At 48.0% G+C, this 16,473-nt stretch overlaps 1 protein-coding gene across 1 annotated transcript; it reads left to right on the forward strand.

The window, feature by feature from the left end:
- The first annotated feature begins 519 nt into the window (after positions 1–519).
- On the forward strand, positions 520–16,263 carry LOC306810279 (refilin-A-like). Its single transcript, XM_079322698.1, has 3 exons — positions 520–994; positions 9,304–9,413; positions 11,057–16,263. The coding sequence occupies exons 1-3, from the start codon at positions 626–628 to the stop codon at positions 11,388–11,390; spliced, it is 813 nt and encodes a 270-aa protein (XP_079178824.1). The 5' UTR covers positions 520–625; the 3' UTR covers positions 11,391–16,263.
- The last annotated feature ends 210 nt before the right edge of the window (positions 16,264–16,473 follow it).

The following is a 16,473-nucleotide window of genomic DNA, read 5'->3' on the forward strand; positions in this document are numbered from 1 at the left end:
GGAGTGAAGCTGTGCCCCTGTGATGGCGTGTTGTATGTGGAGAGCCCCTTTGCCAGCCTTGGAGCGTGCAGAGGGACAAAAACCAGAACAGAGGGGAAAACCGAACACAACTGAGGGAAAACTCGGAGAGCAGTGAGGGGATGAGCAGAGGGCAGCCTCAGCCCACGGGGAGCTGTGCGGGGACATCCCTGTCCCGCCGGCCGCGCCCGGCGCTGCCCCTTCCCCTCAGGACGAACAGGGCGGGCGGGCGGCGCCCAACGCGCTCCGTGCCGGGGAAGCGCCCGAGAACGCGCGGCCGGGACAGAGCTGGGGGGCCGGGGGAAGGGGAGGGCGCTCCCCGGCTCCCTCCCACCCTCTCCGGATAAATGAGGCGCCGGGAAGCGGCGGGCGGCGCAGGCTGTGGGCGAGCGCGGCGCATCCCTGTCCCGTCCCCGTCCGCGCCCAGCGCTCCCTGCCGGCGGGGCCGCCCGGGGGCTGCCCGCGCACTCGGCCGCGTCCCCGCGGGGCTGGGCGGGGGGATCGCGCTTCGCTTCCCTCCTCCGGGAACGCCTGAGGGCGGGGGCGGCCGGACGGGCAGGGCCGGGGCCGGTGGAGGGGAGGCGGCCGGGACAGCCCGGTCTGGCTGATGCTGGCGCTGCCCCGCGCAGCACCGGGCTCCGGCAGGCTGGTAGCGGCGCTCGGGACTCAGGAGGGGCCCCCCGGGCTCCCTTCCCCTTCCCTCCCTCCGCAGCGGGCGGCGCTGGAGGATTTTCTCCCGCCGCGGCCCCCTCGCTGCCCCCCAGACATGGTAGGTCACCTCCAGCTGCAAGGGATGGACGAGAGCCTGAAGGAGAAGAGCCGGGAAGGCTTGCTGGACAGTCCGGACTCGGGGCTGCCCCCCAGCCCCAGCCCCCCCTTCTACTCCCTGTCGCCCGGTGAGGGCCGAGCAGGGGGCAGCGGCGGCGCGGACCCCCCGGCCCCGGGCCACCGGCGAGAGGCCAAGGACGGCAAAGTGGTAAGAGCCAAACGCGGGCAGCGGGCTCTGTCCCCTCCGGCCCCGCGGGGGAAGGCGGGGGGTGCCTGTGAACACTGCCTGGGCACCCCTGGGCTGAGCTCCCCTCGCCGGCCGAGGGCACTCCGGGCTGCCCGCGGCGGCTGCAGCGGCGTTGGCAGCGCCGCTGCTGTGCCAGGCAGGGCAGGGATTTTGGATACACTCACAGAGCGTTGGCACTTTGGCCGGGTGAACTCTAATAACGGTGCGGGAGTGAACCCCCAGTCCGAGCCAAGCTCCCCTGCCCACCTTAGGAACAGAAGAGTGTGATTGTTTCTCAGTGACACTGCTCTGGCTGGTAGGTGCAGGTTGGAGCTGCATCCATCCGGACCGAGGCAGGGGCGTCGGGCTCCCAGCCATCATTACTCCGTGGCATCCCGCATCTGGTTTGTGAGGAGCGTGGAGCCGCGTCTGCTGGAGCCCGGCTGAAAGAAAGACAAAAGTGCCCTTTAGCTGGGGCAGGGTAGGGATGTGTGTCCGGGACAGGCTCTGGGAAGGGCTGTGTGCCGCTGCCCTTTGCTGGAGCGGGGCTTTGTGCCATGAGCCTGTGTGAGAGGTTTGTAAGCCCAGACAGCTGGCAGAGCACTGCAGGTCTCGCTCAGCCTGATGCTCTGCCAGTGAAAGGGTTGAATGTGGAGTAGGATTTGGGTAGATTTATGATGACTATTATTTTGCTTTATTTGTTTATTTCTATCCCTGAGCTATAAAACCCGTTTTTTAAAACACAGCGTTCAGAGCATAAGCAATGGTGGTGGAGTTTTTTAAAGGATGATGAAAGTTCTTCCCCAGGGCTCTTTAAAATTTTTTTAAAACACGTATGAAAGATGTTTGGAGGTGTATTCAACGCGGTTAATTGGCTTCTATATGGAATGAAAGCTGCAGCACAAATCTTTCCATGAGAAAAAATTATCTACCTGTAGTTTAGTGACAATTCAAAGACTACTTTCCCATAAAGAAATTTTGCAATGACTCCTCACACTCTCATGCACTTTCTCAAGTTCTAAGGCCTTTTGAGCATATTACTGACAACTGCCTTTTACTCCTCAACATGCCAAAACCTTCCCTGTGAACAGTGACTCCTCACAGTGGAGAGGGTGTGAGGTGTTGTTATGAAAGTCAAACCTCAAACCTGCTAACACCACAGTTCCTAATATGGATCCTTACCTGCAGATGCTTGGGCGTGTGTGCCATCTCGATGGGAGTGTTTATGTACAAAGTCACCCACACACCTCTGATTTGGCAGCATCAGGCTGTTGCTATGTGTCTGTAAAATAAAATGAGGGAGGAAGGTGAGTGAAGGCTGCTTGGACCAAAAAACAGCAGGGAGGGAGGTGTCTGCAAAACTCTGTAATGGGGATGTGACAGTCTCCATTCCAGTTGGCCACCACACCACATCACACCACATCCAGTCTTTAGATATTGAAGAAGAAAGAACATGAGAAAATTTCAGTTCATGGGCTGTTAGGATTAGGATTCAATTGTTTGGATCGTTAATGAACATTTTACACACTTCAGAAAAGCTCACACCATAGATGTTTCCAAATTCTGTGTCACATTGCAAGGGTAGCCCTAGGCTCCTACTTAGAGTATGGGTTCCATACATTGGGAATTTGTGGAATTCCATGCTCTTAGCAGGTACAGAAGGTTACAGGGATCCAAATGCTGAAACCAGTTGGACTCTATTACTTAGAGTGGCACTGGGCTCTGCTCTTCAGCTGTTTGGTTCACTGCAAAATAATAAAGTTAATAGGAATTTTCACTCTATTTGACTACAGAGAGTTTCACTTCCTCTCATTTCCACTGTGCTAGTACTGTACTTGCAGCTGATATTAAAGCAGGAAAAATATGGAGATCATTGCTTGCTTCATACTTCCAAATTGCAGTGTCTAATTAGCTTTAATTTTGCCATTTTACAAGGGCTTGCAGATCTATGAGCAGTTATGCAACCCATGAATGTGCTTCTGTTTAAGTCTATTCCTCTGCTGTTCATCAGAGCATGCAGAATTGGCAAATCAATAATTGCAGCTATTTGCAAACCAAGAAATGCTGGTTTTAATTGCCTGTTATATTAGTGTTTGTTTTGCTTTATAAACGTGACAGAGCCAGCAACACAACCTGCACTCTTTGTGTTGGAATTCTATAAAACCATATATAAGCTCAGTCACCAACAGCCAAGGTTCTAGTAGTTACAGTTACAATAAATTGCTGTCAGGTGAAGGGAAACAACATTCCAGATCTGAGTGAAGTATTTCAAACTATTCTTTGCTGCAGAACTATCAAACCACCAGTGTGAACCCAGTTGCATTCTTCTGCAGTCAGCTATTTTGCCCCAACTTCACAAATATGTTACAAAATGTTTCTGCTTTAGGACAGCCCTTCTCATGCAGACTAAAAGGGGATTTCATTCCCTTATCGAAAAATTTCTTGTGTTTAAAATCTGTGCTCTCTCTGCTCTGTGTTATTAACTGTGACTCTGAAAAAGTAAACTCTCTGCTCCTTAATAAGCACAACTTTGTTTCAAAGACAATGCACCATTTATTCACATTTAACCAGCCAATTTGGGAGCAGCTTTGGGATCCAAGAAAATATGAAAGGCAGTTTAGGGCCAGAGTCATAAATACCACAAGTTCAACACCATTTAGGGGCTTTTTTTTTTTTTCATTTTACTTGTAGTGCAGGATAAATTGGCTTTTATTTCTTCAAATAAAGTCCATGTAGGGAATTTGTCAAGTGTTTTGTGCTTAAGTGCAAATATCCTAAGGAAAATAGAAGGTGACTTTTACTTAGTTCTGCCTTTTAAATCTGAAATGTTATTAAATTGATTCTTATGACTCTGGTTACTGAATTCTCTAGACTGTGTCTGTAAAGCTGAGTCAAAAGGAACAGGATCACAAAATAAATTCCTAATAATATGCACAAAAAAGCAGTTGCTGAAAGTGTGGGGAACGAAATGAAATCAAAGTACCTGCTGAGAGTTTTCCCTGTTGTTCTTGCCCTGGGATGCAGATTTAGGCTAGAACTGCTTTTGGACTGTGCTGAAATAAGTGCTTTGCATTCATCACACAACTCCTAATGGATATCAGGGGACATCAAGCTCACATTCATCTGCAGAAGTATCCATTGTGTCTTCTTGAAGCAGATGTTCTGTTCCTTCCCAGCAGTACAAGGAGCTTTTGCCACTGCAGTGAGTTCCTGTTACTTTGTAAGAATTAAGTATTTGTGCACACAACCCACCTCAGTGAGCACTGTCTTCTGTGGGACTATATCCCAGTGAATGTAGAGAATTTCTACTTACATTCAGCACCAAGAATGACTCAGAATCACTCTTGGGTGGTGGGAGGAGATTCCAGCTTCATCTCAAGTATGGAGAAGGAGACCTTGCCCTTTGGCAACAACAGTGGGGTCCCAAAAACATGGGCCAAGTCAGCATTTGTGCCAGCTCTGTTGGATTAATGGCTCATATTAAAAATTTAAAAAACCCTCAAACCTCAGAATATCTCTTTTTGATATGTAGTATTTTGAAGACCCCTTGGGTCACAGAGCCAGCATCTCATCCTGCACTGAAAGTGCTTCAGGAATGGGGCAATGTCTTGTGGGGAACATGGCCATCAAAGGTTTTCCATATGTAATTTCCATACCTGCCACCACCTGCACTGAAAGCACCTGAGAGGGAGGCCCAGCACCCCAACCTGAGCCAGCTTGCACCTGCAGATGGGGCAGGGGATGTGACTCCCAGGGCCCTGTGGGTCCCAGCTGCTCTGGGGGTGCTCCAGGCTGGTGCAGGGAGCAAGGCACCCCTCTGGCACCACAGCAGGGTTTGCCTCAGGGCTTGTTGGCAGCCTGGCATCCTGACCCACTTCTCAGCCACTCCCATGGGGCTGGATCCTGCAGGAATTCCCCCAGCTTCAGTTCCATGCCTGTGTCCTCTCCTGACAGAGGCTAATCCCACCTGACTGTTCCCTGTCCCTCAGCCCCATCCAGCTCTAGATATGCACCCACTCCTCTTCCTCCTTGGTGAAGGACAGGGCTTGCCTCTGGGCCTCACTTGCTCTGCCTCACCTGATCTGACAGATGTCCCTTCTGGGCAGAGCAGGGAAACAGGCATCAGGGTCTCATCATCTGCTCTGAAAAGTGGGCCTCTGATGAAAGACAGTGAGGATGATGTCTTCTAGCTGTTGAATTTGCATTGTGTCCCTATGTAACCCTGTGGATAATAAGCAAAGCAGCACACATTTCCCACTTGAAATAAAAGATAAGCAGGAAGGATGTAATTCTTTGAAATAATAAAGCCCTGCTTTCTACCTGAGGTTTGCATTTGCTGTTATCACCTCCCAATTTAATCTCATCCGGCTCTGGTATAAATTACTCGTAATGTGCAATACGTGCAGATATTGGGAAAATAAATGGTCTGTTAAACAAATATTGCTTATCTTCTAGAGTGGAGAATGTAGATGTGTGTCAAATAACTCAGCCAGATCTTTCATTATAGCTGTAAATAACAGCTGAGTAAAGTGACATTTTCATGGACCTGACATGTTACCATAGTGGGAAAATGTGGTGAGAGATTTGCTTATGCCCCAGCTAAGTTAGGAGCTGGGAATTTGGGAAGCTGTATCCTGTTTGTAGCCCTGACTCTTGGGAAGCTGTTTCCCCTTACAGTCCCTAGAGATCTAATGCCACATCTTGGTGCCTTCCATGTAATGACCATAGCAAAAGGAGTCGGTCAGTTCTGGTTCTTTGTGCTCTCTGGGGGAAGGTTTTGGGGGTTTATTTATTTCAAGTCACGTTAATTTCCTTTCCTTTTTCTCGCTTTGCTGCCTGGAATTTGGCAGCTAAAGAACAGTCAATGCTGTCATTGAGCTGTAGATTGAATTCCATTCAGCAACCAATTTTATCTGTGTTTATCTATCTGCTACTTGCAAAAAGCAGAGTTTAGCTGCCCAGGCCGTTACATGCCTGAAAGGCATCAGAGTTAAGGCAGAGGGAAAAATGCAGCCAAACAAGAAAGCTCTTCAACTTTTTAATAATTCTGTAACTCTTTGCTGGTTGACACAAATTATGTACTGGAAAAGAAATAAAAATAATAGCTCATTTACTGCCTAATATTCACCTTGGATCAAGTTGTAAACATGGGAGTCACTTTTTTGATATCTCTGGTATCTTTCATTTTGTCTTCTCAAACTTCCTTGCCTACCAGACTCCTGTCCTTAAGGATGACAGGGTTGTGGTGACTTTTGTGAAGCTGCATCTGGTAAGTACCAGCACAGCTCCAGTTCCTGGGGACAGATGAAGAATCAGGTCACCAGTGCAGCATTCCAGCACAGGAACCCTTGGATAGACAGACCTCTACTATGGATCACTTGTGGACAGCCTGGTCTAAAGTGATGTGAGCTTCTCTTCTTCACCATCAGTGACCTCCAGGAGTGTGCAGCAAGCTCTGCTCCCTGCCTGTCTATCCATAGTGCAGGATAATACAGAAACCTACCTTATTTATGGAGTGTCTGGAGATCACCAAAAGATTCCTGAAACAAGCCAGGGATCCTGATTTTCTCAAGGGACCTCAGCAGTCCAGTGCTCCTCTTCTTTCAGCCATTCCTGTGCAGAAGGAAAAATAATTGAGTCAGTATTTTTTTGACAGGCAAAACATTTTTGTTTTCTTTTTTTTTTTTTCCTTAAAGCAGATTGGAGGGAGTTGGTGTCAAACTCTTGCCAAAAAGCCAGTTTTTGACATGTGCCAAGCATATAACGTTTCAGCCCCAAAGACAAATCTTTTGGAAAGCTCATATCCCCAGTTCCCTGCTTCCCAGCTCCAGGTGACTTGCAGGAGCCAACATTTCAGAACATCACTGGAGGGAAAACAAAATGTCACCTGAAGTGCCTTTCAGTGGCTGCTGAGGGAAACCTTTGGTTGCTGTTTAGTGACCCCTTCACACTGTGCAAGCAATTCAGTTGCTGTTGAGCAGCCTGCAGGGTCTTAGAGATCTCTATTTTTAGGCCTTGCTTTGTAAGTTATTTACATCTTCCATGTGCAGACTTCCAGGTTAGTTCAAAGTTTCTGACCTCCAGCAGCTCACAGAAGAGAGGTCTGAGTCTAATGTTCTCGACAGGCAGTAGAAATCCTGGCTTTGGCCTGCCAGTGTTCACAGTTGTTCCAGCTTTCTAAACTAAGCCATGCCTGCAGGTCTGAAGTTGGTGCTCATCCACAGCATGTGAAATACCTTTTGCCACCCTTCCCTGCCCAAGGTTAACTGCAACCCCCAAAGGAAATAGCCTCATCACTGTCCCATCCAGAACTAACCTGGAGCACACTTCATCCTGCTCTCACCAAGTTCAGCAGTAGATTTTGGACTCTGGTTGATGTCAGCCATGCATGCCTCTGTTTCTCAGTGCACACTGGTTTGTTTCTGTGTTCTTGTTTCCTGATCCTGCTGTTCCCTTGTGCTGCTGTGCCCAAGGCATGGTAACATCTCCTGCATCCTGGGGATATTTGGAGCACACTTAGTGTCAGCATTTGTTAGCAAGAAGTGCTAAGGTTTGTTTGCCTGGAAGCACTTCCTTGGAACTGCTTCTTTAAACAGGGACATGTATCCCAGCCTTGTTTCCTTCACCAGTTCAAGCAGTGTGCATCCCTCTGCAGGTGAACCCCCAAAGGGCAGCCTGACTACTGTTCACAAAGCTCATGAGCATGTGCAAATGGTGTTTGACTCCTGCACACAAATGAACCTCTTCTCATGTACAAAATGCCTTTAGAAAGAGCTCTGGCCATGTGCAGACTGTTACAAGCTGGACATCTGCATCCTTGTGAACTTGTCTGATGTAAACAATTCACATTTCAGAAGCAAAGAGCTTTATTTATGACCAGAAAGGCTGCCCTTGCCCTCCCCTGTCAAGAGTGTTGAAAGCAATTCAGGAATGAACTTTGCCTTTTGGTCTGTTTTTGCTAGGGAGGGTGAATATATATATATATATTTCCCTTTTCTCCTCATAACTATGCAGATACTGTTCTGTTTATACAATGGAACAGAAATATTCAATCAAAAAGAGGGGCTGGCCATTTTATTTTATAGTACAACTTTACACTGCTGTAAAGTGCAGGGATATTTCAGTATGAAAAGAAGAAACAGCTTTGTGGCTTTGGGACACAGAATTGAAGGGCTTGGCAAATTCAGATGGAGCAGTGACATTTTTTGCCTTAGCCTGAGGCAGAAGGTCCAGACCAGTAGAGGAAAGCAGACCTCAGCTAGCCATCTACAGACCTGCACAGAGGCTGCCAGCCATTCCTTTAAAGAGATCCTGTGTCCCTGCGTGTCATAAATATCTGCTGACAGAAAAGCAGTGGCAGAGGCTGAAACCTGCAGTGACATTTTTCCAGGAGGGCAGGATTAGGCTGAATTAGCTGTTGGGTTTGATCCAGGCACCAGACACAGGATCCATATATGTGGGAACTGGTGTTTAACAGCACTCCAGTATGGAGAAGTGGGATTAGTAATTTCTGTGGTGGGCAGAGGAGCTTAGGCTGGTCTGTGACAATTTGTCAGAGTAAGTTCACGGTGCAGTTAGTCTTAAAAATCCAGTTTTTGGTGTCATGAATTGGATCCACTCCATTCATTATAAAGTCTTGGCTTGCAACTGGCTTCCTGCATTGCAGAGGCCACAAGGTGCCCCAGTGTCTCACCCCACCCTCAGTTTTATGGTTAACAAGAATGTCCTTTGGAACTCAAGAGGCATTTTTGGCACGGAGGCTTTGGGAACAGCAAGTCTATCACTTCCTCTGCTGGATTGTTGCAAGGGATACATGATTTTATGTACATATTTGTATTTATATCTGTAAAAATACATATACATGTCTCACTTCACTAGACCTACATCCTTCAAGTCAGCAGCCTTAGGCCCTCTCACCGTGTTAGGTCAGACATGGAGCATTTCTCCATGCTGACACATTTTGAGTGTTTCTAAGACTTGTTAATTCCTAGCACTAAAGGCAGTGTCAGAGCTAAAGAAAACTCAAAAACAATTGCAATTCCTATGAGAAACAAGAAAGGAGGAAGGAAAGGCAAGGTTAAATTTCAACAAGCAGATAGTGCAGCATGAAGTGACAGAGATGTGGGCACAGTCACGTACCTGGAGGTGTGCTGGGGCAGAGGGAGGTGTTGGTAGGTGAGCACAGTCCAGGTGTTGTGTTAGGCTGCTCAGCTGCCAGCTACAGCACGTTATGAACTGTGCCAGCCCCATCTGCTGTGTCCCAACTCTTGCTGTGCTCTCCTTCCCTGCAGATGCCTTATCTGCTGCTGAACCCATCCATGCCAGAGATAAGACCTCGAATGTACCCGGTGTTTTTTGGAGAAAGCATTGAGGTCAACCCTGAGCCCGTGCAGGAAATCAGGTACAGATGGGATTGGGTGGGGAGATGGGGATTTCTGTCTTCTTTTCTGCTGCTTCTGCCAAAAATTAAAATGTGTTTACAAATGGGAGTCATGGTTATTTTGATGGAGAAGGAAGGACAGGTGGGAGGGTAATTCCTGAATTAAAGCCACTGGCAGCAGCACAGGCTGAGGCGAGGAGGTTTTAACAGAAGGCAGCTTTCCTTCCAAGGCTAGCTAAAATCCAAGGCTGTGAGAGAAAACCATTACCATCTGCGGGCTTGATGGCCTCCACTAAGTAATCTGATGGTCTTCATACTGTGCCCAGATGACTTGTATCTTCAGAAGAAGCAACACCCTTCTAATTGGCACCTGTTTTTCTTCACTCTTGCCACAGAGAAGCCAACATTAGACAGCCCACAGAGCCTGAATGAGCTCCTCTGTGTGAGGAGATGCTAACTCAAGCCAGTGATGGAGATGTTCTGCCCTCCTGTGGGGCTGGTGCTGTGGCCAGTGGATAAATATTGGTTTTTGCTCTTCTTTTGCTGATGTGGAATGTACCCTGCAAACAGCATGGAGCACTTACACACAGCTTGGAGCAGGGACAGTGGGAGGACTGTAAACCCCCTCAACCTATGCAGAAGTCTCTGTGGAAATGTACCCCAGTAAATCTCTGCTGGCTGAGGAACTGCCAGCGGGCATGTTTTTATGGTGATTACATCGGAGTCCTGTTTTATGTGTGCTGAATGACTTGCTTACACCCTAGCTGTGCAAAATACATTACAGCAGCTCAGATTACACGTGGTGCACAATCAGTCAGCCCCCCTCTGGGTGGAGGTAATGACAAGCACACACCCAGCTTTTAATCTTTTTTACGTGGAGCTGCACATTCCTTGGCTGCTGATTGCTGGAGGAGCGTTTGGGGAGCGGGGAAAACCACTGGAAGTCCTGCTCTTCCACATGGCTAGGGATTCCAGAAAAAGCTCTTTTTCTGGCCCAGCGTCTGCACATCCTTTCTGGATGACTGCAGGAAAAAGGCAGGGCCACGATGTCCTTGTTTTTGTGGCTCTTCATCTGTTGGCAGTTCAAGTGGCCAATTCCTTTGAGACCGGTGGCTTGTGTGTTGGGCAGCCATAGCCCACAATGTCTCTTTGCTTTACCTGCTCTTTCAGCATTGCTTGGATTTTTTGTAGGCTCCAACAATCAACCTCACCCCTCATCTCCCAGCACTCAGATTTTAGCTGGTTTTGGGCATTTTTGTGCAATGATGGCAAGGTGGTATAAAGAAAAAAAGACAAACAGCCTTGTCAGCTCGTCAGGTCCATCACAGGGTGTTTGCCTCTAGTGATGCTCTCAGGGCTGAGCTGAGACCCCAGTGGAGAAAACCAGAGGAAGAAGAACGTTGCTTGAAGCCCATGCAACAAGGTGTTTTCTGCCCTGGTATAACACATTGCAGAAAGGCTGAGATGGATTCACAGCAAGGTGAGGCTCCAACAAGATTCCCCAGCAGGACAGAGTCCTCTTGCCTTTGGGTTGTAGAGTTGGCCCAGTGTCTGTGCAGCAGGAGGTGGCAGATGCCTCCAGCTTTGAAGGGTTAGAGAAGAGCAGCCCGTGTTGCCTCCTTTGCTGGGCTGGCCGTGCCCCTGACCCGTGCTGTCCTCCGCAGGTGCAATTCCGAGGTGCAGTACGCCTCGGAGAGGCGCTACCGGGACGGCGTCATCTACGGCCCCATCCCCACCGTCACCAGCTACAGCGAGACCGTCATCGCCGCCCCCAACTGCACCTGGCGCAGCTACAGATCCCAGCTGACCTTCCAGCCCCGCCAGAAGCCCCTGAGCTTCCAGAGCACCACCATCATTTTCCCCAAGCGCGCCAAGAACATTTACAGGACCACCCTCAACTACAGCTTGGGCTGTGCCAAGCGCTGGTTTGCTTCCAGCGTGCAGCTGGAACTGTGCGAGGAAACCAACCCGTGCGTCATGTACGGCGAGAGCCTCTGATCCGCCCCGGCCACGGGGCTGCCTCGGTGGCCACTGACTACTCACGGCTGGAGAACAGCTCTGGGCAAGGCTGAACTGGCTGGGAGGAGGCTGGCAGGGCACAGGATGGTTTTGATCAGTGAGAGGCTGGCTTGTATTTTGCGACGTTCCTGACGTTCGTGATCTGGATTTTATTTTTGGGGTTGTTTTTTTTTTTTTTGTTACCCCCGGCGTATCTATTTTTGGCTTGTGTTTAGATGAAGTCAAGATGACAAGGGACCCTGTTACCCATAGCAGAATGATGCCTGATGAGCTCTGTAGGTCTCGTCTAGCACATAGGTGAGAGTCACTGTGAGCTTCAGAGCTATTTTGGTCTCTGCAAAGGGAAGACCAACTGCAGAGTCAGCGTCTGGTCAGCCCAGCACACACCAGGCCGATCTCTTTCAGAGCTGACATGCAGAGGAGGAGGTTATTTGTATCAGTACATCACAGCTTGCTCCAACAGCTCAGCTGAGTGAGAGCTGCCCTATTGCAGCACCAGTCACCCCACTTTCTGAGAGGAGTGGAGACTGGCCCAAGAAAAAGAGGATTTAAAAAGAGGATTTAGCTAGCAGCTGAATGTTTGTATACCATGGCAAGGCACAGCACAAGCTGGAGATGGGAGAAAGGCCTGATGCACCAACACATCTGTGAGCCCAGCCAGGAGGAAGCAGGGAGACTGAGGAAAATGAACAGCTGAAGGGCAAGTTTCTAAAAATGACTGAGAGATTTAGGAGCCCAGTGCCCTTTTAACAAAACTATTGTCTGCCCAAGTGTGTCATGCTGTTCACTGCCTCTGACACCTAATTTAAGGGATCTGTATGCACTTGCAGCCCTTCTGAGTTTCGGGGTGGGGCTGTATTGCAGGGAGGGTGTAGAGCAGGAAGATGCAGGGTTAACTCACCCTCTCAATAGTTTCCATATTTGTGGCATGGGCAGCTTTTCTGCCTGTAGAGGAGCAGCCAAACTTTCTCAGTGTGGAGCTTGAAGGATTGAAGAGCCCAAATCCATCCAGGTTTTCCTCAGTCAGCCAGGCTGTAGAAACAGGTACTTTGCAGACAGCTGAACTGTCTCTGCAGAGGGACCAAGAAACAGTGAGCAGGAGTCAGTGCAGCCATCCTGAGGTAAAACATTCCCCACTTATGAATCCCATCTCCTGGTATATTTTCACTCTGGTCTCTTGCTGAAAATCTGCAAGAGCCTGGATTCCCACAAACATATAACTTTTGAAAATAGCATGGAATTGTCTCCAAAAATCTTACCAAGAATTTTTACATGCTTCTCAGACTTAGAAATAACCACGCAGCTCCAGAAATTAATTTCCAGCTCTCTCTCTTCTAAACTTTCCATTTTGTTCCTGACTTGCTGTGAGTCTGATGGAGTTATTTCAGAACACAGCTGAGCAGCCAAGTCAGAAAGCCTATTAACAATGTCAACAAGACATAGCTGATTGCCCAGAACAGTTGACGCACAAACCCACTGAGATGAAAAAAAAAAGTCTGAAAAACTTGAAAAAATAATGAAATTAGTAACATATAAAGATACTTTTTCCATCAGTTTCAAAAAGCAGTTGGTAAATGTGACCAGAACTGTGACCTTTATGAAACAGAGTTCTCTTGTTTAAAATGTAGCACAGTTTTTCCACCAGAGGTAAATATAAAGTCTTTAAATACAAACTTCAGTCCTGACAGCTGAAGCATCATTAGTGCTGAAAGATGGCAGTGCTGAACTCTGCCTCTGCTGGGAGTTAGGACTTGGTAGGAAGAAACCTCTCAAAGGATTTCCAAGGCTTCCACCTACTGTTGGATTCTTTACAGCAACACAAACAAGGATTGTATTTGTTATTGGTCAGATTCTGCTGTCACTGTCTGTCAGCATCAAAGCCTGGAAAAGCAGCATCTGCCTCCAGAGGGATTATCATGCCTGAACAACCCTCCTCCCCAGGCTCCAGCAAGCAGGAGAGCTGGCTTAGGCAGCAGGGAGTGGGTGCTTGGATGAACGTGGTCCCAGTGCAGTGAGGTTGGTGATGCACTTACCTGCTAATTCATCTTGAGGTCTGTCCTGCTGAGTGAGCCTTGGGAGCAGGTGAAGACCCCTCTGCCTTCCTGGGGACACAAGGAGGCTCTGGAGGGCTCAGTGCCTGCATCCCTGGGAGTCTGTGCCAAGGGGCAGGTTTCCAAGCAGTGTAACCCAGGTCCAGAAGCAAGGCCAGTACTCACAGCCAGGAGATCCCTGCATGATGACAGACAGAGTGGGCTGGTGGAGACAGGCTGACCTCAGAGCTGAGACTCTCCCTGTTCTCACCACACATCAGGCTTTGCTCCTTTGAACAGCTGGATTATTCCCCTGCTTTGAGCACAAAGCTGCTGTTCTTGATCATGCTGGTCTTTGAGTTTTGCCCAGAAAAATCCCTTTCATCATGACTGGCTGCAGGTCTCTGCCCACTCTGTCCACTGTTAGTTCTGTTTCCTGAATATCAGCTGCAGCAGTAAGAGAGAATTCAAGGCAAGCCAAAAAAACCTAGTGTGCAAATAAAACTCCAGCAGAGAGACTGAACCTCAACCTGGACTTTCACCACCCAGGGAGAGGGGCTGCTGAGGCAGAGGCTCACAGGTGGATGTGACCCCTGGGAGGCTGCAGTGGAGGGCTGCATCCTTGGCACTGGAGGATCCCACACACCCAGCCCAGCCCTCTTTGAAGCTTCATGCTTTGTTTTCTCTGCAAATACACTAGAAGTGACCTAACATGCTTCTGCTCCTTTGAGTTTAAGCAGCTTTTCAGGTCTTGCCATTTTAGGGGAAAAAAAAAGGAGATAGAAAGCAGCTTGGGTTTGCAGGCTGCTGCACATTTTGAGCTGTGTAGCCACAGTGGCTATGGTGGAACTATTACCCTGGGCCACAGCCAAACTGAGACATTGCCAAGTGCCTGAGATCTGGAGACATTTTTGAAAAATACCTTTTTATATGGTATCTCCCATGGGTCCATCATAAGCTGCTTTTCTTCTGAGCAAAAGCTGGCCTTGGAAGGGGTCTTTGTTTTTTCTGGGGTCAAGGAAACCACAGAGGGTGAAGTTTTCAGCCTTGCCTGGGCACACATCCCAACCTGCCACTCTCTGTCCCTGCTGCTCCCATCCCTGTGGCTGGGTTAGGCAGTGGTAGAAAAGCCAAAGTTCATCTTACTCATGACTGGGAAAAGAGATGACTTTTTTGTTTTGCTTAAACACCAGAAACTCAATTGTATTTTTGTGTTGCCAATGAAGAATCACTTTGTGCAGCCAAGAAGTGCCTTGTGCCATACTTGTGTGTTTGTACATCTAAAAAGAACAATTAGTCCCACTAGGGAGGTACTTTTCTTTCAAGGGAGTGTTGCTAATCTCAGGCAACAGATCTTTGTTCCTGGATGTTTTCTCAAAGACACAAGTGATAAATTTAGACCATGGAAAGGTGAGTTTCCTTGAACAGCTGGAACTGTGGCTACAATATTTATCCCCAGGATTCTGATGTGCATGTTGCCCACAGCTCTGCAAGCCTGATGGGTAAAGTCAGACACTGCCTTTATCTTTATGACAGGGGGAGATTATTTTTTTCAATATGGAAAGTCCCTATCTCAAAGGTTGGGGGTCTCTCTCCCCTTCATCCCTATGATTCTTTTGCCCTGGAATGCAACAGAGCAGCTCCTGTCTGGTCTGCCTGCATTGCTGTCACTGCATCTGGGGCCAAAAAGATGAAACCCATACCAAATATTGAACTTTCAGAAGCTGTGGAATACATTGCACAAATGCAGAGAACAACTTTGACCAAAAGTTTACTGCTTGTCTATTTTCTGCCTTTTTTTTTCCCCTTCCTAAGCCAGCTCTACTTTCCTCAATGTGAAATACAGACAGATTTGCACCCTGGGTGCACAATTTCTGGGACTGATGAAATGGTGTTTGGGTGTTGATAGCAGTGTTTGAGTGAGCTGCTGGTCAGAGAAGTGAATGCTATTTACTATTTATGTTGAGTGTGTCTTAAAAAAATTGGGAAAGGTCACCAGAAGGCTAATGAGCAAAAAAGACTTTGTAGAGCAAACTGAAGACTAAAGACTGTGTGAGTCTGACATAGAGGTGAATGGTTCTGTGTGTGAACACTGTGAGCTAGGATGTTTAGCCATTGTGGTTTTAACTTGCCTCTTTTCCTGTAGGAAAAGGCATTTTTGCCTTTTTTAGAGCTGAAACAAAACCAGCTCTATCCTGTGTCACAGTCATTCAGTCCTGCTGAGGTCTGTGAGCATCAGCATTCCCCAGCTCAGCAGGAGCTCTCTGTGTGTATCAATCCAACATGCACAGAGCTGTGCCTCTGTGGAGATGGGCAAATGCTTTAGAGGGCATGATGGATCTTCTTGTGGGTTATTCAGATTTTTATTGCCAGATACAGTCTGCTCCTTGAGGATCACCTGATCACTCACAAATTGATCTGTACTGAACATTTCCCCTAAAGCTCTATAACCATTGGATTTTATAAGTCTTGGGAGGCACTGATTCTTTTTCAGATACTGTAATGGCCATCAAAATGAGCAAAGTATCCTATCATGAATTGTGACCTGAGGATGGGATTGAAAGGTGTCTGAAGGTTGGAGAAGGAAGAAGAAAACTTATAAGTGGTGGAAATGCATAAGGATGTGTCATATTTTTATTTTTGTAAGTCTGATTCTCTAAGTGCTTGTAAAGTACTTTACTGTTGTATATGTGGTGATGCAGTAGCTCACAATATCCTTTTATTTTTGTATATTCCTTCCTCCACCATAATCCCTTTCTGTTCAACTCATAGAGAGTAATTTAAGAAGACAAAATTTATATATCATAATAAAATGCTCGAACTCCCTTTGCTTGGTGCCTAATGCCCTTTTTCCACCCAGAGGGAACATTTCTGGTGTGTCCATCCCTTCCTGTGGGTTTCAGCCCAGCTCCTATGGATGGGTGGCTGTGGCACAGTCAGTGCTGTGATGTGCAAACCCTGCTCTGTGTGCCCAGGGAAAGCTGAAAAGCTCAGGAGGAGCTCTCAGAGACAGTTTTTACCTTTCAGGATTC

Source organism: Erithacus rubecula (assembly GCF_903797595.1).
Source record: "Erithacus rubecula genome assembly, chromosome: 19".
In the NCBI taxonomy this organism is placed as follows: domain Eukaryota; kingdom Metazoa; phylum Chordata; class Aves; order Passeriformes; family Muscicapidae; genus Erithacus; species Erithacus rubecula.

Bases quoted from the DNA above. Each gene is read 5' to 3' on its own strand.
- LOC306810279 (XM_079322698.1), top strand. From the start codon at position 626: ATGCTGGCGCTGCCCCGCGCAGCACCGGGCTCCGGCAGGCTGGTAGCG. The intron at 995-9,303 runs GTAAGAGCCAAA...CCTTCCCTGCAG, and splicing joins AGGCCAAGGACGGCAAAGTG to ATGCCTTATCTGCTGCTGAA. The intron at 9,414-11,056 runs GTACAGATGGGA...TGTCCTCCGCAG, and splicing joins GAGCCCGTGCAGGAAATCAG to GTGCAATTCCGAGGTGCAGT.